Source organism: Esox lucius, chromosome 23 (assembly GCF_011004845.1).
Source record: "Esox lucius isolate fEsoLuc1 chromosome 23, fEsoLuc1.pri, whole genome shotgun sequence".
Lineage (NCBI taxonomy): Eukaryota > Metazoa > Chordata > Actinopteri > Esociformes > Esocidae > Esox > Esox lucius.
In genome coordinates, this window is record NC_047591.1 from 4,571,172 (window position 1) to 4,594,609 (window position 23,438).

The following is a 23,438-nucleotide window of genomic DNA, read 5'->3' on the forward strand; positions in this document are numbered from 1 at the left end:
TTGTGGAGGCAAAAACTCGGGCCTGGGAGGAGTTCGGTGAGGCCATGGAGAAGGACTATCGGCTGGCCTCGAAGAGATTCTGGCAAACCATCCGGCGCCTCAGGAGAGGGAAACAGTGCCCTACCAACGCTGTTTACAGTAGAGGTGGGCAGCTGTTGACCTCAACTGGGGATGTCGTCGGGCGGTGGAAGGAGTACTTCGAGGATCTCCTCAATCCCGCCGTCACGTCTTCCATTGAGGAAGCAGAGGATGAGGGCTCAGAGGTGGACTCGTCCATCACCCGGGCTGAAGTCACCGAGGTGGTTAAGAAAATCCTCGGTGGCAAGGCACCGGGGGTGGATGAGATCCGCCCTGAGTACCTCAAGTCTCTGGATGTTGTGGGGCTGTCTTGGTTGACACGCCTGTGCAACATCACGTGGCAGTCGGGGACAGTGCCTCTGGGATGGCAGACCGGGGTGGTGGTCCCTCTTTTTAAGAAGGGGGACCAGAGGGTGTGTTCCAACTATAGGGGGATCACACTTCTCAGCCTCCCCGGGAAAGTCTATGCCAGGGTTCTGGAGAGGAGAATACGGCCGATAGTAGAACCTCGGATTCAGGAGGAACAGTGTGGTTTTCGTCCAGGCCGTGGAACACTGGACCAGCTCTATACCCTCTACAGGGTGATGGAGGGTTCATGGGAGTTTGCCCAACCAGTCCACATGTGTTTTGTGGATTTGGAGAAGGCATTCGACTGTGTCCCTCGCGGCATCCTGTGGAGAGTGCTTCGGGAACATGGGGTCCTGGGTCCTTTGCTAAGGGCTGTCAGGTCCCTGTACAACCGAAGCAGGAGCTTGGTCCGCATTGCCGGCAGTAAGTCAGACTTGTTCCCAGTGCATGTTGGACTCCGGCAGGGCTGCCCTTTGTCACCGGTTCTGTTCGTAATTTTTATGGACAGAATTTCTAGGCGCAGCCAGGGGCCGGAGGGTGTCAGGTTTGGGGACCACACGATTTCGTCTCTGCTCTTTGCGGATGATGTTGTCGTGTTGGCCCCTTCAAGCCAGGACCTTCAGCATGCACTTGGACGGTTTGCAGCCGAGTGTGAAGCGGTGGGGATGAAAATCAGTACCTCCAAATCCGAGACCATGGTCCTCAGTCGGAAAAGGGTGGCTTGCCCACTTCAGGTTGGTGGAGAGTGCCTGCCTCAAGTGGAGGAGTTTAAGTATCTAGGGGTCCTGTTCACGAGTGAGGGAAGGATGGAACGGGAGATTGACAGACGGATCAGTGCAGCTTCTGCTGTAATGCGGTCGATGTATCGGTCTGTTGTGGTGAAGAAAGAGCTGAGCCGCAAGGCGAAGCTCTCGATTTACCAGTCAATCTACGTTCCTACTCTCACCTATGGTCATGAGCTTTGGGTCATGACCGAAAGGACAAGATCCCGGATACAGGCGGCCGAAATGAGCTTTCTCCGCAGGGTGGCTGGGCGATCCCTTAGAGATAGGGTGAGAAGCTCGGTCACCCGGGAGGAGCTCAGAGTAGAGCCGCTGCTCCTCCACATCGAGAGGGGTCAGCTGAGGTGGCTTGGGCATCTGTTTCGGATGCCTCCGGAACGCCTTCCTGGGAAGGTGTTCCAGTCCCGTCCCACCAGGAAGAGACCCCGGGGAAGACCTAGGACACGCTGAAGGGACTATGTCTCCCGGCTGGCCTGGGAACGCCTCGGTGTCCCCCCGGAAGAGCTGGAGGAAGTGTCTGGGGAGAGGGAAGTCTGGGCATCCCTGCTTAGACTGCTGCCCCCACGACCCGGCCCCGGATAAGCGGAAGATGATGCTATGCTATGCTATGCTATACGAAACCGCCGATTTCTAACAACAGAAACAATCAATCAGATTCCAAACTCTCCACCATGGCCAAGACCAAAGAGCTGTCCAAGGATGTCAGGGACAAGGCTGTAGACCTACACAAGGCTGGAATAGGCTACAAGACCATTGCCAAGCTGCTTGGTGAGAAGGTGACAACAGTTGGTGCGATTATTTGCAAATGGAAGAAACACAAAAGAACTGTCAATCTCCCTCGGTCTGGGGCTCCATGCAAGATCTAACCATGTGGAGCAATGATCATGAGAATGGTGAGGAATCCAGCATAACAATGACCCAAAACACACGACCAAGTCAATAAAGGAGAGGCTCAAGAAAAGGCACAGTAAGGTCCTGGAGTGGCCTAGCCAGTCTCCAGACCTTAATCCCATAGAAAATCTGTGGAGGGAGCTGAAGGTCCGAGTTGCCAAATGCCTTGAAACCTTAATTACTTGGAAAAGATTACTTGGAAAGTTTTATTTCACTCATTAAAATGCAAATCAATTTATACATTTTTTGACATGTGTGTTTCTGGATTTTTTGGATATTATTCTGTCTCTCACTGTTCAAATAAACCTATCATTAAAATTATAGACTGATCATTTCTTTGTCAGTGGGCAAATGTACAAAATCATCAGGGGATCAAATAATTTTTTCCCACACTGTATATTTCTTAATACTATTTGCCTGTATATATGCTTTAAACCAGGGCTGCCCAACCTTGTTCCTGGAGGTCTACTGTCCTGCAGATTTTCTCTTCAAACCCACTTGTGACTAAACTGGTTACGCTTTTCATCCAGCTAATTATTAGAATCAGGTGTGCTGAATTAGAGTTGGAGAGAAAACCTACAAGACAGATCTGCACGAACAGGGTTGAGCAGGCCTGCTTTAATTATCTTATTTAAATAACAAACTTCGTTATTTTGTGTTGTTGAAAGCTTTTTCTCTAGCAGTGAGACTCATGTTTCAAGTCTAAGTAGAATTTTATTTAAATTGGTTTAAAATCAAATCATAGGTCCTTAAACTGAAATTCAATGTAAATTGTGCTTCCTCTGGGGTGGGAAAATTTCTAATTAAAATGTTAAATCATGAATTTAAATTTTTTTTTACTAAATGATCCCAACCATGAACAACACAAATGTCTTTAGAGACACAAAAACCAAAACTCAAAACGAAAAGTAAAAACATCTCCTTCTAGTGTCCCCGCCGTTGGATTTTGTTATAAAACCTTTTGTATCTAAAGACAGAGAGGTATAAGAAATGTACTCCGTTTTTATTAACGTGTTGACAAGACATGGGCAATCACTAGAGGGGACTATAGACCCACTGAGCATTTCTAAACAGTCCCCCCAGGGTACAGAAAAACACTGTTATTCAGCCCACTGCAGTAACCGGTTAATATAACAAGATTATCTCCACTCACCCTCTCTGCCGACTGCGCCGTCCCAAAGAAGATGGGAATGAAGGCCAGCCAGATGATACAGGTAGTGTACATAGTAAATCCAATAGGCTTTGCCTCATTGAAGGTCTCGGGAACTCCCCGGGTCTTGATGGCGTAAACAGTGCATGTGACCATCAGTAGAATGGAGTAACCCAGCGAGCAGATAAGAGACAGGTCGGAGATGTCACACTTCAGGACGCCTCGGGCCGCCGCCGGATCCTGGGTCCGCTGTTCGCCGTAGTCCACGAAAGTGTGCGGTGGGTCCACCACGAACCACACGAAGACCCCCAGGAGCTGCACTGAGATCAGGGAGAAGGTTATCACCAGCTGGGAGGCCGGGGAGATGAACCTAGGGGCGGTGACCGACTTCTTCCCTTGCTCAAAGATACGATGGATGCGGTTGGTCTTGGTGAGCAGCGCGGCGTAGCTGAAACACATCCCTAAACCCAGGAAGATCCTCCGGAAGGAGCACACGCCCACGTCTGGCGCCGCGATCATCAGGAAGGTGATGGCGTAGCATAGGAAGATGCCCGTCAGCAGCACGTAGCTCATCTCACGGCCCGACGCCCTGACGATGGGCGTGTCATTGTGGCGGACGAAGGTGACGATGACGAAGGTGGTGGCGACGATGCCCAGCATGGAGATGAAGACAGGGATTACGGCCCACGGTGAGTGCCACTCCAGCTTGATGATAGGGATGTCCTGGCATCCCGTGCGGTTGGCGTCGGGGCGCTGCTCGTAGGGGCAGAGCTCGCAGCTGAACTCGCTGGCCTGGAAGTGATAGCCCTCGCAGCGCTCGCAGTGCCAGCAGCACGGCACGCCCTTCACGATCTTCTTCCGCTCGCCCATCCGGCAGGGCACGCTGCACACGGATGCCGGCAACGACCGATCGCTAGCCCGCCACTGCATGAGTCCCATCTGGGGTCAAAGGAGAGACCAATCAGAGGACAGTGAAGTTAAAAAAAACTATTCTGAAAGGATTTTCTTAAAACAGTTGTCTAGAAATGTTCCAGCTTTTATAATGTTCCTGGTGGCCTGTTGGAGTTGAATATACTTTAAGACCCATCTGAGTTCTGTCCATACCTGCAGAAACACTGCCCACAGGGTAAGTTGTAAAGTAATTAGACAAAGCAGTATGCTTTTGCTCCCAGGCAACGGGCTAATGGAAGTTAAACTGGTGTAATCAGATCCGGCGCAAATAGGCCATCTGTGTAATAAACTGTTTATAACATGCCCTGGGTGAAGATAATATGGAGCTAGCTAGTTCTCTCTCTTGTCTTCTCTTATAGGGGAAATAAAGTACTGGACCAGATGCAGTAGAAGTAAAGGTTTCTGCTGAGAGCAGGAGAGAACTTGAACTTGACCCATATACCAATACTGGGTCAAACCCCTCAAACGGTTGAAATATTGGAGAAACTTCAGTGCATGCTTGTCTTCATTGTTGATTTGTGTTTTGTATTTCCCTTCAGTACTACTCTCTTTCGCTGCTTTTCTGGTTAAGTCAAAGTAACCATGCTGAGTTATATATGGCCAAACATTTGTTAGACTTTTTGGGGTACCATCATATTTTTACGGGTACTATCAACCCGTAAAAATAAATTGGCAGGTCATAGACTGTAAATGTCTCCACAGACCCAAAAACTGTTAGATTCAAGCAGAGTAAAAAACATAATTTCCACCAATCAAGTAAATCCTTTGTGAACTATTTGAATGAATTATTTGAAATCCTGAATTCCAAACACTGTGAAGGAAAAAAACAGTGATAATCAGGCTCTTGCTCTCTGCCTCTAGCCGAGAAGTTTTAGTATGGGACACCTCCAAGGCCGGTGAAGAAAACAAAGGAGAAGTGGAATGTGCAAGAGAAATTCAGCCCTGACAGAAAATGGAAGTTACATAACCAGTTCAGAATTTTAGCCTGCTTTCCATTTTCACTGGACTCTCCAGCCAATAAACTCTCCACTCCAAACTTATTATCCTTTAAAACTCCTGTGTATTATACCCACTGTAAACAGTAGGGGGAAGTCATACAGGTACAGTACTGCGAATGCAGACTGGAAAGTGTACAGGCTATACATTCGCTCAGTCTGACTGCTTCGTTTGAACATGGACACACACGACAGAGCAGCTGGCTTTAAGAGCCTTCGGAGATTACACTGTGGCCCAGCCTGTCGGTTCCCTGCACCGTGCGTCTATTTTTGCCCCACAAGACGATGCTCGCTCACCAAGTTTCCACTTATGTTTTGCATTAAGATCCCATTAGCCTGGATATTTTCATATACCGTGGCCTAATGAAGTCCTGGGTGTATTCACAAAACTAACCTAATAATATAAAGTGTCCGTGTGTGTGTGTGTGTGTGTGTGTGTGGGTTGCGATCAATAACAGCTGAATTGCTCCTCATTGAACGCACTGAACAGGCACGCAGGAACCCAGCAACAACTCTGACGCATTTTAAAACATAAAAGAAAAGTTGTTGTGGCATGGAAAGAGATGATATATGAAACATGTTCAAGACAGCATTGATCAATAAAAGCCTATGGATCTCAAGTTTCATGAATTACTTTTAAATGCATTAGCCGTGTCCGCAATCGGTTTTTGCCATGTCGTCCGCTTGCCACTGACTGTCATGCCAAATAGAACTGCAACAAGGCAATTCAGCAATGCCTGTGAATGTCGAACTATGACAACAGTCGATTCCAAAAAGATAGCAGCGCTTATTATTTGTCTCACTTTTATGTCCAGTTTGTTGGTCCAAGTGCCAATCACCCTGTATCCTCTGGTGGTTCGGTTGCTCTGGTATTGGAAGATGTCGTAGCGTCCAGGGGCATCGCCATTTTCATTGAACACCACCGGAGTGCCGGCACTTCCTGAAAGACAGACAGAGTGAAGAATTACAGAGATGAGGCACTGTTAATCACTCAGGAACTCCTGATCTCTACCTGTCAGCCATACCAAAACTGGGCTCAGGTGGTGTCCTTTAGTAAAAACACAGGCCTGGTGAGAGAAAAATCCTGATAATTGTGTGAGTGTTTGTGTGTGCGTGTGCATTCTGAACAGCCAAATCTCCGCAGGCACAACATGTTTTACAGATGGGCTTTTTCTCTCTGCCGATTATGCTAAACTCACAGCCCCTCTCATGCGTTCACTCATTCCCTCTCTTTCTCCTTCCCTCTCTCTCATGAAGCGTTGAATTCTGATATTTCAGTGGGGCATCAACACGCGTGGAGAATCTGGCACATCAAAGTAGTAATGTCATATCAAATATACATCTTAAAAGAGCAGCGCGTTGCTGACTTTCCTACAGAAAACTGTTCGTCATGGCAACGGTGCATCCCTAATCGTGTGATGGAACGAAAGCCAGAGAGTGAAGACGAGGAGAGCGAGAAGGAATGTTGACAGATCTAACAGGACGGAGAGGGAAAGAGAAAGCCTGAAAAAGACAGAAAGAGGGGGAGAGAAAGAGACAGGATAGCAGGGTGAAGTGAAACGTTCTCCTCTGTTTCTCTCTTTCTCTGTGCATGGCCGGTGGTAATGAATGAGGACTGAAGAGATTCCCAGAAGACTGTGGGTAAACCCATTACCCCTCTATCTCGAATCTGTCTCCTCACAGCCACCCGATGCCACACACACACACATACACAGAAACACACACACACACAGCTCCAAGACGCTGGAAGCTGTCACTAGCCCGAATGCCAATCTGCTAGTCTGCCTCCTTCTGCCATACATAATTAAAACAGAGAGACAGAGTGGGCTCGACCGGTTGTCCACTCATTTGTCTTTGTCGGCCACATCTAGTTTCTTAGGCGGTCTTTGACAGTTGCTTTTATTCAGATGGAATTTATTCCAAGCACATTCAATTAAAAGCAACCACAAAGGAGTTGGCTAGATCCTTCGTATGAGGAAACGTGGTTACAAGCTACAAATAATGGTGCATGAAAGGGACAATACTGGGCTTCATAAGGCTCCAGTCCAATGTAGTGGAGTACATAGCAATTTGAAATGTTCCCATAGAAACACACAGAGTAAAAGATATGAACACACAGTAACATACACACCTGTGTATAACAGATATATAGCAGAGAAGCACAACAGCAATACCATCAACAGAACATGAATTGCAAATGGGGGACGAATCCATCTCATCTGCGTGGAAATGAATGATAGCAGGGACTCAGGGGAAGACATCTGTCAGTCAAATTGGTGTTAACACACAGCGCAGTGCTTTGAACTGCTCCCTGTCCAACCAATGAGGTCGAAGAAGTGGACACAACTGCTGCAAGAGGCACGTAGGAACACGAGCAAATGTGTCCAGCTGGACACAGCCTGTCTGAAAACCAGGCTACACTAACAATCACAGAATTCATCCAAGCTAATATAATTTAATATGTGCCTTAGTGTGTCAGCAGGGTAATGTAGCTGAGTGAAATTACTTTGAAGCACTACAAACTACTAGTGTTTCTTGGCAGGAACTTTACTCATAAAAAATAATGTTCGTCACATAAAAAAAAAATAATAATTCACTTCTTACTCCATCACACCCAAATGCATGTTTCATGTTACCCTGAGTGTAGGCGCCAGGAAGACAAATCTCGTGGACTACACGGAGACCGACGAACGGTCATATCGACTTTATCTGTACAACAGGGCAGAGGCGGAGCGGTTGGAGAGCTCCTCTGTGCAAACCTCACTGAAACACATACATGGTCCGCACAAAGAAGACAGCTGTGAGGAGGGAACGTCGGTGCCTCCTCCCCCTTATGAGGTTGAAGAGATTTCACACAGCCTCCTAGATGTTCTACAGCCACACAACAGAAAGAATATTCCTCGGCTACATTGCGGCTGAGTGTGGCTACTGTATTCGCCAAAATGCAAGGCTTTTTTGAGGGTTGTTTGCACTCAACGAGGGCAAGCGACCTCATCACATACCCTCGTGTTACGGTTTATTATCCTGCCTTTGGTCTAGTCACCTTCCATACTAACCTATTGTTTCATGATCCTCCACTGCATATACCCTGGCACACCCGCCCCGTAATGACACCCCCTGTATATAAAGTTGACAAGAGGTATTCAAGTCAGTATTCAGTGTACCTACAGTATTTCAGCGAGACCCAAGCAGGCGCTGAACTGGGGTATAACTCTCCAGATGGAAGAATGCAGCTTCAGAGCTAAAGTTTGGTTTGAAATGAGGCGGGCTCCCAGCTGTGTGGCTTGTGGCTACACAGAATGGATTTTAGGGAAGTTATACTCCTACTAAAAGGCAGAGAGGCAGACGACGTCAGAGGAATTGACCCTCGGGCACAGGTCTAGGATCATCTTTCTCCCCGGTAATCTCCAACTAAACCATTAGGAGGAGAAAGCCAACACTGACCTACGATCAGAGTCTACAGGGAACGTAATCCTTCTCTGAGATAAATACCGCACACTCTGCCAAGAGTTCTTTCCTGTGCATCCCGGAAAAAGAGAGAGACAGAAAATGATAGGGAGCCCTTTCTTTTGGATCCAAGAGAGAGAGAGAAAGGGAGATCGAGAAAGCGAGAGATAGAGATAAGACTGGCAGAGTTTATAGCTGGGAAAATCGTCTAAAAGAGAAGACTACAGGAGAGGAGAGTGGGACAGAGCGACCCAGCGAGTGCCTCCGGCTCCGAATCTCTCCCTGCTCCCCATGGCGACAGACAGAGAACAGTTCGTCTCTGGCTCGGTATCTGTGGGCTGTGTGGGCGTTTTGACAGGCCCGATGCCGAAACCACCCTGCAACCCAGATTAATAAAACATAACATGGAACAGCACCGACGAGGAGAGACAGAGAGAGAGAGACAGAGAGCGGCTGAGTGGAGTGGCTGCCAGCCCCCAGGAGCCTCACATCTGTCGCTGTGTGGGCCACACGTCTGAACTGCTAATGGGGAACTGTGGGGGAACAACACACGCGTATACAGACACACGACTGCATCAGCGCACCCACATCAAGCCGTTCCCAGTAATAAGGACGAGCCGCGTCGACTCAATCCCACACAGAACTGTTACCCGGAGAGCGCTCCCGGCTGAGGGAACGAGATCCGCGACGACTCGCATCCTAAAAAGCGCAGGGAAACCGCACCTCTTTCGACTACCTTCAGCTCTCTACAAATGGGTCGTTAGCAGGACAAAAACAGAGTAGATCACGCCTCCCCTGGAACATTCTGAGGTCAGGTCATCGGGCCCACTGGCTGTCTTTAGGGGAATAATTCGCTCCATAGTGATCGATGACTAAGATGTTCCTGACATACAGAAATGAGGCCTTTCTTCCCTGTATCCTAAGCCCTCAACCACGCTGCAGTCATCACGTGGGCAGCCCACAGCCACGCTCCCTATGGCGAGGTAGAATATCCAGGCAGCTCATAATGAGATAAGTGCTTCGTGGCTCAACAACGCAGCTGATTATAATTATTATTAAACTGCCAGAAACCTATGACACGTAGTTTATCAGAACGTAGAATGCCCGGGCCGGAGCCAGACAATTCTTTTTTGGTGAGCGTGTCTCGCAGCGGGTGTAGAGTTTGCAGAGTAGAGCAGACACACCAGTCATTGTTAATATTCCATTAAAAGTGAAGTGTGGGCAGGTGGGTCGGCTAATTCAATAATGGGTATATAATGAAAAGACGGTTGTTTTTCTACTCCGAAGTCGACTTTGAGAGTCCTCAGTTCAATCTAAGATCTTTGGCCTCATTGGCTCTGAATGCATTAGCTGCTTGAGGTTTGCCCATGGGTTTGCAATTTGATCTTTCGGGCCGGCTTTCCATTTTTCTTTTCTATGTCCTAGTGTTATTATCCGTTTTTGAGTGTCTCGAGCAAGTTTCAAAATCCCCCAATCCTTTAAAGCCATCCTCTGTAGTGCATCCCCTGGTCTTACTATCGGAAAGTTATATTTGTGGAGGAGTGGAAGGAAGGAAAGATTCCATCACTCCGTGATGATACACCTTGTTGATGAGACGAAAAGCAATGTTTTGGAGGGTCTCCAAACTAAGTGGCCCTTAGTTTGAACTTGTGAAAGCCTGTAGTTGTCGGATGTCAAACTAATTATTTCCACAGGGGCTGCTTTCGGCCATCCATGAGGTCCGGGGGGGCCACACTGAACTTAAAATAGTCCTCTAAAATAGTCCTCTGCCATCCAGTGTTTTTGAAATGGCAATGCTCCCAGACTACCTGGCTTAGATTTTGGTAATTATTAGTGAGCTAATAAAGGTTTGGTTTGAATAATTTTAAAGTATATTAATTTTGTTTCCCCCTTAACAAAATGTATTATTCTGGTAAACAGATGGGGAAATTTAGTGTTAGACCAAACACAATGTGCTTAACCAGAAAAATATAGGTTAACTACTGAATGTCAGCCCACTAGTTATAGCTTCACATCACCTTCCTTCAAATGGTTGAAAAATAAAATTGGCACACAAAGTCAGGGTGCTCACTAAGAGTAAACCAATAGTTGCAAATTGTAGTCAGTATCACAATGTGTTAATCCGCAAACTGATTAAATCCATCACAAACTAAAAGTATTATACAGAATTGTGCAAAAGTCTTAGGAAAAAGTCACTTGAAAGTCAGACTATTTATTTGGGTAGTAAGTGTTTACTTGTAAAAAAAATATATATATATATATAGTGTAAATTTTTTACAGCAACTGTCTGGATGTGAAACAATAAAGCCTACAAAGAAAAATAAATGGTATAATAGAATATTCACTGAGACAAAACACTGTCTACTGACTGGTGGCTTCACAGTAGACAGTGCCAACTGCTAAGCCACACCTCAAAGTGTTTGACAGCACTAAGCAACAACAAACAGGTTTAAGTCATTTGAGCTGGGTCTGTCGAAATAATCAAAAGTATGTCTGCCATCCTGATTCTCCCCTGAATATCTTCCTCCACAGTAGCTGGCCTTGGCATAACCTTAACTTCAATATGAATAAACAAACAGACAATTAATAAAAAGTTAAAAGTGCTGTATCAAGGACTGGCTGATGTTGCAGGGTATCAATGAAACAAACCGTTGAATGTGAGGGCCACCATAAACAAAGTATTAATAAACAAACTGTCTGACAGGCATCAATGTAGCTAGCTACAAATACACTGAAAAATTTGAAAACTAAATTAAATAATTCTGAAGGTTTTACTCTGGTTATAAGCAGTAAATTGGAATATATTTAGAAGTCCTCTCTGTCCTGACTCCCCATAATTGACTAATGCACTGACTTTGCTCATGCTACTGAACTGTGAGAGGCTGCCATGGCGGGAATGGACTGGGGGGCAAGAAAGTGCCGGGGCCAAGAGAGTCAGATGTGGCCCTGTGGGCTGGCCCGGGGCAGCTTCCTGTCATTGCCTAAGTCAAACAATATGTGCAGTAAGGTATAGTAATGTATGCTTCTACTACTGTATACAAGGTATAGTACAGAACAAAATGTAAAGAGCCACTAGTGCCCCTGACGAAGTGGGTTTGAGCCCCTGCTCGGACAACTCTCTGCACCCTTTTCACTGTCTCCCTCTACGTACCTGTCTCCCAAACATCTGATTCTTTCCTGTCCTTGAAATAATTAAAGCAGAAACATCAATGAGCCATGAGACCAACAGACAGACACACACAGCACAACACTCAAAAGGTCTGAGACGGCAATGGGGCATTTATCAAGCCACCTACACTGCAGACGGGTAAGTCCCTCCAAAACCTCTCTGTCTCTACTAAGTCCCAACGAACGTGAGCGACTGTTCATTCTGGCGCGCCCATTTCATTACGGTGTGACTGTGATGGAAGAGGGAGCACAGGGATTGCTACCGGTCCATAAGCCTTCTGTTCTTCCTGTTAGTCTAAAGTCCAGCTTTAGAACCTACATTAGAGTGGATAAACAACGACTGTATAATCACAGCCGCCACTTGCGCAGCTTAATGTCCTATTAATCCTCCGATGGCCATCTGATAGCCTCTCCTGTTCCGCTGGGGAAGTGTTCGCCATGCGGCGACGGACAGGGAGGCCGGCAGATATATCTCAAGTCAGCGAAAACAGCAGTCGGAGATTTCCGGCTTCTCAAACTAATCTCCTGGTATCGTTTTGCTCTGTGAGGGTGGAGGCTCGCGCACACACGCGCACACAGGCATGCAACAGAGCTGTTTCTCGTAAGAGCGGCAGACAGTTCGATGTTGTGTAATTTAAGACCAAAGCAGGAAGACAGTAGACTCTCTCTCTAAATCCCCCTATCTTGTCCCCTCTACATCCCTCTCATCCTGCCTCTCCATCTTTTTTTGCTCCGTCAGTGATGATGTCTTAATGGCCCTGCTCTGTTCTGCAGACAACCAACATAACGCCAATGAGATCCCTAGCTTATATATTAATGAGCTGTACATACTGGTTATGAGACCTAAGAATACGCATTTGTCCAGACAGAGGGCAGCCCTGTCATCTGAGACCTCGGAGCATAGCATGATGGCCCAATGACTTGCAGGTCATCCAAACCATCATAGCATGTTTTGCTTTCTTCCACTATCCATCTCTCCCTCTTTTTCATTCCAAGTCTCCCTCTTTCCATGACTCTCTCCCTTTCCCTCTCTCCATCTCTTTCCCCTTTGTAACAATCTGTAAAGCTGTCATGCTCAGGCCAAGTTCATCATCTTGTCATTATTCCTCGCTAATTAGCCCGGGCTGTTTCCCGGAGAGAAGGCGTCCATCGCGTCCTTAGCGCTCAGTGGAGATGGCCTGTGGAGATGGAATGAGATCTGCCTGGCATGGTTACTTCCTCTCCTCATGGTACACACACACACACACACACACAAACAGGGAACATTTGGGCACACACAAAGGTGCACTCAGCCCATGCAAACACACACAAACAAACACATTTCAAGTTGATTTGAACGTTCCAGTGAAGACAAAACTAACATGCGGGTTGGTTGAAAAGTTGGTTAATACCATCACCCGTTTTCAAAACTACAAGTGAAACAGTGTGCACGTTTCTTTGTTTTCACTAAACCAAATGAAAGCTCACCTGGTCTAGTTCATAAAGGTTCTTAAGAACACATCGCTAAAATCCAAACACGCCACGCCAGAAGACCTAGCAGAAACAATGGAACGGTACTGGCTTGATGTTGAACACTGAAAACAGACACTAAAAGCTCTCTGCTTGGTTGTGATGACTCATTCTACAGACACATACAAAAAACGGTGTGCAAAAGAGAAGAAAAAATACTAAAAACCTCCCCTCTCTCTCTCCATCCACCCATCTACCCATCTATCGGAACAAGAGATCCACTTTCTAAAAATGTTTCCACGGTTTTCGTTGAATGCGTTTCTTTAAACGTCTTGCCACAGAGAGAAAGCAAACGAAGGCTACAGGCCTTCCCCTGTGTGGAACTGACGGCAAGGTTTCTCGCAGGGCTGAAAAGGAAGAGAGGACCTTGGAAATCATTTCAGGAATGGAAGGTAAGCGGAGAACACTGAGGGCTTTATCAAGCTTTTCACTTAACCAACAGATGATTGGTGGAGGACAATGGAGATGAGTCGGGGGCGTGGGAGGAGCGCCTTGTCAGTTTCGGCCATGTCGCTTTAGTGTGGGCATGTTGGTCACAATGGACAGATGTACAAGACAAATAGCAAATGTTCAGAAATTCAGAGCGAGAGCCATACAAAGGGACTCACTTTAATTCCCTAGACTACAATATTTAGAAGAGCACATTTTGGTTGGAATTAAATGTTCAAAGACATGTTGTGGCCAGAAGTATAGTAGCTGTACTTTGTCCCCTTTTTATTTTTCCAAATTTAGTTCAGCTGCTCATAGAAATGGGAGTCCCAATAGCCCGACAGCATCCAAGTGAAATTTGATTTTCCAGGCAAACAACGGTCCCTGAATGGGTTATTTGCAAAGCGTTGTCGAAATGACTTACTGCAAGGGGGATTCTGTTGGTAAGCAACAGCTGAACAGTATGCTGCTAGATAAGAGAGACTCTCTGAGATGAGATGATGACAGAAAGAAGTCTGTTTGATATCTCGTTTGAATCTGCTGTGATTGATGACAGACCAGAAATCAAAGAAGATGGAAAGGAAAAAAGAGACAAAAAAGGAAAACATCACCAACATTGAGCCAAACCTTAAGGATCATGTTTTTTGGCCTACAAAAATAGGAATATTTGCAACATGCCTGAACATGTAAATAAAATATCTATGACTATGAATAGTGGCCTCTAAGACTCAAGGGGTAACATTATCTGAAGTGGACTTACAAGTCTGAATCATCTACATGAGCCAAGCAGTGTCCCAATTTAGTGAACTACCACTGACCAGATCCTTATGGTCAAAAGTAAGTCAGAGTAAAATGTAAAAAGTGCCAATTATGGACACAACCAGAATGTCCTTCAGATGACTGTGGAGTCCTCAGATTGGGCAGATGTAAACTGCCCTGTGAATATCTCCCTTTTAAAAAGTGAATTTTGTTAAATAAGAATGTCATATACTCTCATTGACTGTACTTGCTGTGTGTTAAATGCTTAAATTGGAGAAAATAAACTCTTTGCAAACATCAACCTCGAACCAGCTGTTTGACAAATGCTCCAGAATATGACATATTCCCCCTAAGGAGTTTGAGCTGGCCAATCTGCCATCTACTCACATGAAATTCATTTATGAGCGGTAGAAGCCCACACCGTTCTGTTGTTAGGATAAATCCAATACAGGAATGCTGATTTTTAGCATAGTCAACAAACATTTTTCAGGAAAGAGAACTATTTCAGCTCACATTGTAAGTTACACGTTCCATAACATATTTCATGCATATCTGGTTAACACTGGGCGGTTACTTTAAGCTGAATGGGAGTGAGAAGAAAAGCCCACCATCCGATACAGTCTGCACAGTGTAGCGTGTGATTGCTGCTACCGGCATTGTTCCTTATTGCATTCCTTCCCCTGGATGATCTGCAATGCACCACCATCTGTTTGCATGTGTGCCTGTGTGTGTGTGTGTGTCTGTCTGTGTGTGTGTGCGCGCGAGAGGACTTGAGGGAGGGTAGAAGAGGCTGAGAGAGCGAGGGAGAGAGCGAGGGAGAGAGTGAGGGAGGGAAAGAGAGAAGTAGGGGAGGGATAGAAGAAGAGGGAGAGAAAATTGTGAGAGAAAAGCATAGAGGTATTGATGAGGAAGGAGGAGTAGAGCAGTGGAGCAAAGGGAGGAGAGGGAGGGAGTGAGAAAGATGGGAGAGGAGAGGAGAGGAGGGGGGGGGGGATCTAAGAAGTGTGTGAACAGGGAGGGGCTTTCTCCATCAGCGTGAGGTTTTTGTGTAAAGTCAGAAAGCCTATCGATAACACCTGAGGTACTGGGAGGAAAATCAATCCAGTGCCTTTGTCTTGATAGAGAGGAAGAGCTGCCCTGCTCCTCTGTCTAATTTAGTAATGGGGATTTAAACCCACCGGGGGGGAAATACACACAAAAACACACATACCAATTGAGGGGCAAAGGAGGGGTCATCCTCCTCTGCCCCTCAGTCTGAGTGTTCTCAGACTGTTAAGAAAGGTTAGGTCTGGCAGGGTTCCTCCGGGAAGGACCGAGTACAAGGCTCCGGTTTCTCCGTGTCCGGGCATGAGTTTTCCCCTGGTTGTTTCAAATTCCCATTACTAAATTAAACCGAGGAGCAGAAGAGCTCTTCTTCTCTGTCAAGACAAAGGCACTGGATTGATTTTCCGAATGCGTTGGTAAGCGAGGGATTCAGCGCCCATTGGCTGAGCTCAGCTTGTCTGCGTTGCCGTGGATTGGTATGGATCCTGAGGCCCTTGGCGAGGCCGTGTTAAGGGTACCGCGGACGCTACAACCACAACGACCACAACGGGAGATTAACACGCCGAATATCAAACGAGGACGGCCAGAAATGAACTCCACCGACACAGAAGTTGGGGAAACAGCGTTGCTGTGGGCTGACCTCAGGATGAAGGAGAGAGCACATACACCCCGACACACACACACACACACACACACACACACACAGACACACACAGACACACACAGACACACACAGACACACACACAAACACACACAAACACACACCCACACAGACACACACACACACACACATCACACACCCACACAGACACACACACATCACACAGAGAGTAAACGTATCCTGATTTCATTGACACCCCCCAAAGAAGAAAACACATTCACTCCTCTGTTATCAATACCATCAAGCCTACTGTCGAACTTTGACAGGGGCAGAGATCAATCCCGGCACCAAATATTGCTTCTCCGTGTAGTTGTGTTGAAAGGTATAGCGCATCCTAAGGCCACACATCCTAGGGCCTGTTCAAGACTAGGTACTACGTGTTAACAACATTAACGGCCCTGCGGCAATATATCTTGAGCCTCGGGCGTTGAAAACAAGCAGCAGTCAATGGAGAAAAAGATTTACTGATCTCTAGTAAATAGTCTAGTAAAGCGCTGTCAGTCAGGTCGGCTTCTGCACCGTGACTTCCTGTATTCATCTCAATCTGGTTGCGGTTTTCAGTCAAGAGGTTGTGTAAAGGGACCAGTGTGCTTAGGAGTCATGGGCGCCAGAATAGACAGGGTTGGAATTAAACCCGCAGCTTTGTGCTGGTCACTGCAATACTGTAAGTTATTTGGCAAGAGGTCCTGCCGGGTCCTGGACGACTGATGCGAAAAGGGGGGGCGAGTTCAAGTTTGGCACAGGATGTGACAGGATGAACAGCCACAGAAACGGGCTGGAGTTATTTCTTTGTTGCAAGAACATTTTAGGTGACATTGACATTTGTTTTTTTACACCCCACTCATTCCCTTAACTGAGAATCACCTTCAGACTTCATTGACTATTTAAAACAAAAAATAGGTCTTCATCAGTGGACAAATAAAAAGGAGCTAGGTACCTTAAAAACTCTAGACAGCAGACCATGACTGAGCCAATCATGGCGGAAACTCGGATACGAAGGGAGGAAGGGGCGGGTTTGGATATTTTCATCTGGACAAGGACTGGAGAGTTGTTGGTGTTGTAGGACTGTTGCAAGATCAGCACAGTACAGGTAAAAACAATGACTCAACAAGATATTAAGAGGTATTCATTTCCACTCGCATGTCAATCTCTAATCCAAACCTCGCCAATATAAGCGCTATGCACTCTACAGTATTTATGTTCCATTACTATTCAGTCCTTGCCATGTGGATTTTTTGAAAGTGTAAAGTGTTGTTCAGTATTTGGCAGTGGATGGCTCGTTCACTGTGTAAACACGTTTTGGACCTAATTCTATTACAGACTCAAAACTGCCTTGTGGACTATTCAGTGATTCTACAGGCAAGACTCGCTGATCACTCAACAGAAATTATGCAAATCACAGAAGTGGAAGAGAAACAGAAGAAATGAACAGACGGCGAGAGAAATAAACATAGGCATAAGAAAAATAAGCAGAAAAGAATATTCAAATGAACTGTATAATGTTATTTAGTCAGAGATGCATAAATTGTTTTCGCCCACTTATGATCATGGGGGCCAAGACCGAAAAAACTGTCAAATATGCACAACACTCATAAAAAACATTTAAGGAATTACTGAAGTCTCAAGTAAACGCACAAAGTTGCTCACCATCTGTGACAAAGACAAAACGTTGTAAACTATGTTAAGAGTCCAATGCTCAACCAGTTAAAATGCTCAAATTCTACAGGACACTTAGAATGTTATGTACATGTTTAGCGCAGAACATAGACTTGGTGAGTCAGGAGGGCAGAACCGTTTAAGATAATTAGTTGGGAAATAATGAATAGTGCAGGACCAGCGCAGTAATAACTTTTTCGGTGAGTGAATATCACAAACTACCACGGCTGAACAGAGTGTGTATCCCTATACACTCTGTGGGATGACAGCTCTCAGAGAGGACCTGCATGGCTCAGACAGGACACTGAGAGGGAAACAAGATGGGGTAAATAATTACATCAATGGTAATCTCTCAGCCCTCCTGTAATCATTTCAGAAGGCACCTCTCGAGCTCTAGTGCTGACGCCTGTAATCAAATCTTGATGAATGTTAAACACGTCTCCTAATGAAGTGGAAGAACTAAGTGGACGAATCAACAGCTGAGGGAATTGTAGCGGAGATGGAGTGATGTTTGACCCTGCAATTAAGTTGACTAGCTGTGTAACTTGAGATGGGAGTGTGTGTGTTTGTTGGACGTGGGAGATTCTCATAGTAAACACCATCCAACAGAATAAACTAAGGGAATATAGGGCTTTGAATGTAAAGTAAATGGGTGTAAAAGGTGAGTGCGCGGTGTCCTCTTATCTGTGTGTGTTCACGTCTCCGCTCACCATTAAAGTTAACGGCCCGGATGTGGCTGAGCAGCTCCTTGCCGTCGATGTTGGCCATCTTTGGACACAGGCCCGGGTATCCATAGCAGAGCTCGCGATGCATCCTGTGCAAGGCGTGGGCCATGGCGTAAACTGCATCCATCACAAACTGCACCTTCCCTTCCTGCTCGTAGCCTGAGTCGCGACCAACCTTCTCCAGACCTGGGAGAACATAAAAAAAAAAAAATCTGTTTATTATAAGCATGGAGACAGTGAGGGAGCAGAGCTGTAACTACCAAGGACCAGAGTTCCCAAATGTTTTTTTGTTTAATGTGAGAATTTACAGAGCTGGTTAAGAAGCGTTGAACCTCAAATCCACAAGCGTGGCTGTCATCAGCCAGGGATTTCACAGAGCCGTTGGCTAACATGAGTACTCAATCTTTAAAAGAAAGTAGTTGAATAAGAGCAATGCCGTTTTATAACTGCAGAAACCATCTTTGCAAGTTGAACATGAACAAGGGCAATCTTAAAACTATCTTCAAGATCTGTTGCATGGCTTCATTAATTGCTATTTTTAAGCCTGTCTCTAACAGAAATACTATTACTTCACATAAAGGTGCTAATTTAGTAACATAAAAGTTAATGGGATCCTATGCATAATCTAGCCAAGGGTTTACATAACTGAACTGAAACTATTACAAACCGTGTCTCCTCCTCTTCCTTTGCCCAACGAGACCAAAATAGTATTATTAAAACATTAACTGCAGAGTCTACTTCTGGTCATTTATACCAGTATTTATGTTTTAGTACAGTAGTGTTATATATGTCCGCTTTGAATAGAGGCTGAATATGTCTTGCAGATGAATCAAATATGCTTTAATTAGTATTTTACCTGAACCAAAGAGCCTACAACTGCGATGCTGTTTGGATTTTTCATAGACTAAATGTGAGGAACAGTGTTGATGGCCTGATTAGGACCCCTAACTTGGAGCTAAAGACAATAGGCTATGTGTGGGCATAGGCAGACGTGTGTAGCCCACTCAGTACAAACTATGTTATGGAGTCATTCCTTTTTTAGTTTTATGTGCTCTCTCCAAACTAAATCAGCTGCACTAACCCCCCTGGGAGACAAAGATGAACACTGCTAATATATGATATGGAAGAACAGATTAAGCTTTTGTTTGGTAATGTTGCTAAAGGTACAAGGAGATATTTGTAAAGCAATTACTGTAATGACATTTTAACGTTTACAAACAAACTCTAGTGCGGTATTGACCTTTGGACTTCTTTCATACGAACACTTTCTTTTGTTTTTGTCCATGGGGGACTTTTGTCTGCAAGGCATTTACTTTGAATCAGTTGAGCAAACACGGACACAAAGTGACACACACAGTGATTCAGTAGAATTTTTCACTTATGTAACTGATAGTGTCATTAGCTATTAAACGACTGAGGCAAAAACACAAACTCTTTGATGCATAAACTTGAAAATATCTAATTGATTATGAATCCGTTCACAGTTTTCATCGAAATTATTGAAGTGGAACCGCAACAGAAAACGGAAAATTGGAAAACACACTTTATTGCATTGTTTAAGCTTCTAACTAAGCTTTTCACTTCGGGCTAAAGACTTAACAAAACACCAAATAAAAAAATATGTCTTGGTGAATTTACTTGAGCCCTCAAGTTGTACAGCCGCTTCGACACAGGAGGCAAGTCTCATGTGAAAGTGATGCATTAGTAAGCGGATACCTTTAGCAAGATGACCACTGCCTTGCTAAAGAAGTTGAGGGTAAAGGTGATGGACTGGCCAAGCATGTCTCCAGACCTAAACCCTATTGAGCATCTGTGGGGCATCCTCAAACGGAAGTTGGAGGAGTGCAAGGTCTCTAACATCCACCAGCTCCGTGATGTCGTCATGGAGTGGAGGAGGACTCCAGTGGCAACCTGTGAAGCTCTGGTGAACTCCATGCCCAAGAGGGTTAAGGCAGTGCTGGAAAATAATGGTGGCCACACAAAATATTGACACTTTGGGCCCAATTTGGAAATTCTCACTTTGGGATGTCTTGCCAGCGGTTTAGATATTAATGGCTGTGTGTTGTGTTATTTTGAGGGGACAACAAATTTACAAGCTGTACACTCACTACTTTAAATTGTAGCAAAGTGTCATTTCTTCAGTGTTGTCACATGAAAAGATATAATCAAATATTTACAAAAATGTGATGGGTGTACTCACTTTTGCGAGATACTGTGCATATACAAACCCAAGACACTCACAAAACACACAGGTTATTCAATGGAAATCATTGTAACTATAGGAACAGGGAGTTGACGTTGACTTCACAACAGACATGGAATCTCATGATCCCACAAGAGCCGTCACAGAAATCAGTCCCTACAGTTCAAGGGCAGAGACTCCAATCAGCGAGACTGCTGCCCCCCAAAGCACCAGAGCAGTTCATCCAACCCACTCTCTTCCTTTTGCGTACATATAACACGGGTTCACACAATGTCGTGCTATGCATACGCCAAAGTCCTTTTTTTTCGTGCAGGTGAGACGTGATCTCCCACCATTAATAATAATGGTCAATAAAATCGTTTCACTGACACGCACCAACTGAAACCTATTTGACGTCACCATCATCGAGGCACGGATTTCCCGAAGATTGACTAATCGTTTAAAAGCCGCAGATTAACGTTTTTCTTGAAAGAACGTCAAAGGGTAAAGGTAAAACTTTAATATCGCATTCATTCACCATAGTTCTTAATGGGAGGAGATCGCGTCTGCACTGCACGCAAAAAAGGACTTTGGCGTATGCATAGCACGAAATTGTGAAGTGTGAACCCGTGTTATATGTACGCAAAGGGAAGAGAGTGGGTTGGTTCATCCCAACACTAGGATATCCCACCTGGTATATAAACAGACTAAGTAACAGTTTATCCCATAAAGGCTCTGTGAGTTCATCCTTTTAAAAGACAGCTCTCATTGCCTTGAGCTAATAAAACATGAATAAAGAAGCCCATTATCCTGACTTAGCCCAAAGCGGTAAACAAGCTCCGGGGACCGACGCTAAGCCACCAGACTCGGCCTGAAACCCTTCCCATATTTCACTTAGCACACCATAAGGCTAGCTACTGTTTCATCGCCGAGCCTTAGTCACACAGCAAGAACCATACAGTCCTGTGTCAACCCTGGAATTCGTTGTTTCTGAGTAACACTCGTTCCCCCAGGGGAGCGGACCCTGTCATCTTCAGGCTGATGGTCTCACACACACACACACACACACGCCAGGCTTAGGAAGCAATGACCCTGTTGAGCTTGTCATAAAGAAGATGAGATGGGCATCAACCTCAGCCCTCAGATCAGACTGGATGGGGGGCTCCCAAATTACACCTTATGTCCTTTATAGATTACTTATGACTCAGGTCAAAAGTAAGGCACCGCAAAACGTGCTTCACTAAAGAAACCGGTAAAAACCGGATGGAATGTTATTGAGTGGGCTGAGAAACATGGTCATCTTGGAGAAACTCACAAGCCAACTTTTTTCATTCATGTTATAAATTAAAGTTGGTCAGTGGTTGTACATTTTTTTTGACAATTTAAAAGGCCAGACAACTGAAGTTAGATGGAAGATTGGTCAAGGATAGCATTTTGTGTTCAGTCATAAGATTTGGGGCAATGGTTTACAGCAAGTTTACAGTATCATAAATACGATAACTCAAAAATATTTGACATGGTTGCACAGGTGAAAGATAACATTTTGAAAGACGTCAAGTGATCTGATAATGTATTCTGTAATTCAGTTTATTTTAACCATGCTTAGTTGATTAAAAACAATTCTTAGTTGCAGGCTTGACCTGGGGAGAACATTAAGGGAGAAAGATAAATTAGAGGTAATTTACTTGCTAAGGGACAAAACAACTTAGCTTTCATCTTGGCAGTAGGGGGATTAGAAACAGAGACCTTTTAGACCCTAGTCAGATGCGCTAATCACTAGAACACTGGGCCACCCTTCAAAACATCTGGATTTTGTCATATCCACATTTGATTCATTTAACCATTAAACAAGGTATATTCTCAAAGGGGTCAGCGGTTGTTCCCTCCACACTCATGTACCTCTACATTTCGGGCAGCAGGGTAACCTAGTGGTAAAGTGGGTTAGGCCACCAAACAAAAGCTTGCTGGTACCAATCCCCAAGCTGCCTGAGTGAAATTGTGTCTTTTGTCCCTGGTAGTCAACCCAAAATACACTCATGTCTGGAAATTGTTTTTAGATCTAAGTATTTTTACAATAATTGCAGAGGCAGCAGAGAAGGTAATGACAAAGCAATTGAGTCAGTACACTTATTTTTATTAGAGAAGGTTAAATTAAAACATGACTAAAGTACTGTCTGTGTTTTTAGTTTTGTATAATGGATACAGTAAATCATGGAAATATACTCTCTGACCAGCAAATAGTAGCTTTTCCAATGCTTTAAAATGGATGCATTAATATTTATCTGACAGAATAGAGTGTGTTAGAATCTAAAAGTCTTATTGTCTAACTGTCTGGGTAGGGTTTCAGAGGGATCCATCTAACAGTCTTTAATATTTACTTATTATATACTGTACTAGTCAATAGTTTGCAGCTATCTTCAGTTATTGTTTGTTTTGAGGTATTCTGCCATAAATCTACTCTTCAGCAAATGAAAAGCAGGTTCAGTTGGATTTAAAGGGATACTTCAGGAACTTATCATTCAACTGGCCTGACTCTTGTTAAGTAGAAAATGTCTCTAAATCTCGACCTTCCAAAGGATTTCAAATCTTGAGATTGACTTGTTACTATCCACTGTTGAGGTCTTCCTTGGCCTGTAAGACCATTTGAAACTCACTTTAGTTT

At 44.9% G+C, this 23,438-nt stretch overlaps 1 protein-coding gene across 2 annotated transcripts in view; it reads right to left on the reverse strand.

Annotated features, from left to right (window-relative positions):
• The window catches only part of grm8a (glutamate receptor, metabotropic 8a), a 175,001-nt gene that overhangs the window by 19,103 nt on the left and 132,460 nt on the right, over nucleotides 1–23,438 (reverse strand). For both annotated transcript variants that reach the window (XM_034290111.1, XM_034290110.1), the window contains exons 6-8: nucleotides 18,580–18,780; nucleotides 5,999–6,135; nucleotides 3,253–4,188 (exon numbers count right to left, since the gene is read on the reverse strand). In XM_034290111.1, coding sequence (XP_034146002.1) covers nucleotides 3,253–4,188; nucleotides 5,999–6,135; nucleotides 18,580–18,780 — 1,274 coding nt within the window. The remainder of the gene's footprint in view (nucleotides 1–3,252; nucleotides 4,189–5,998; nucleotides 6,136–18,579; nucleotides 18,781–23,438) is intronic.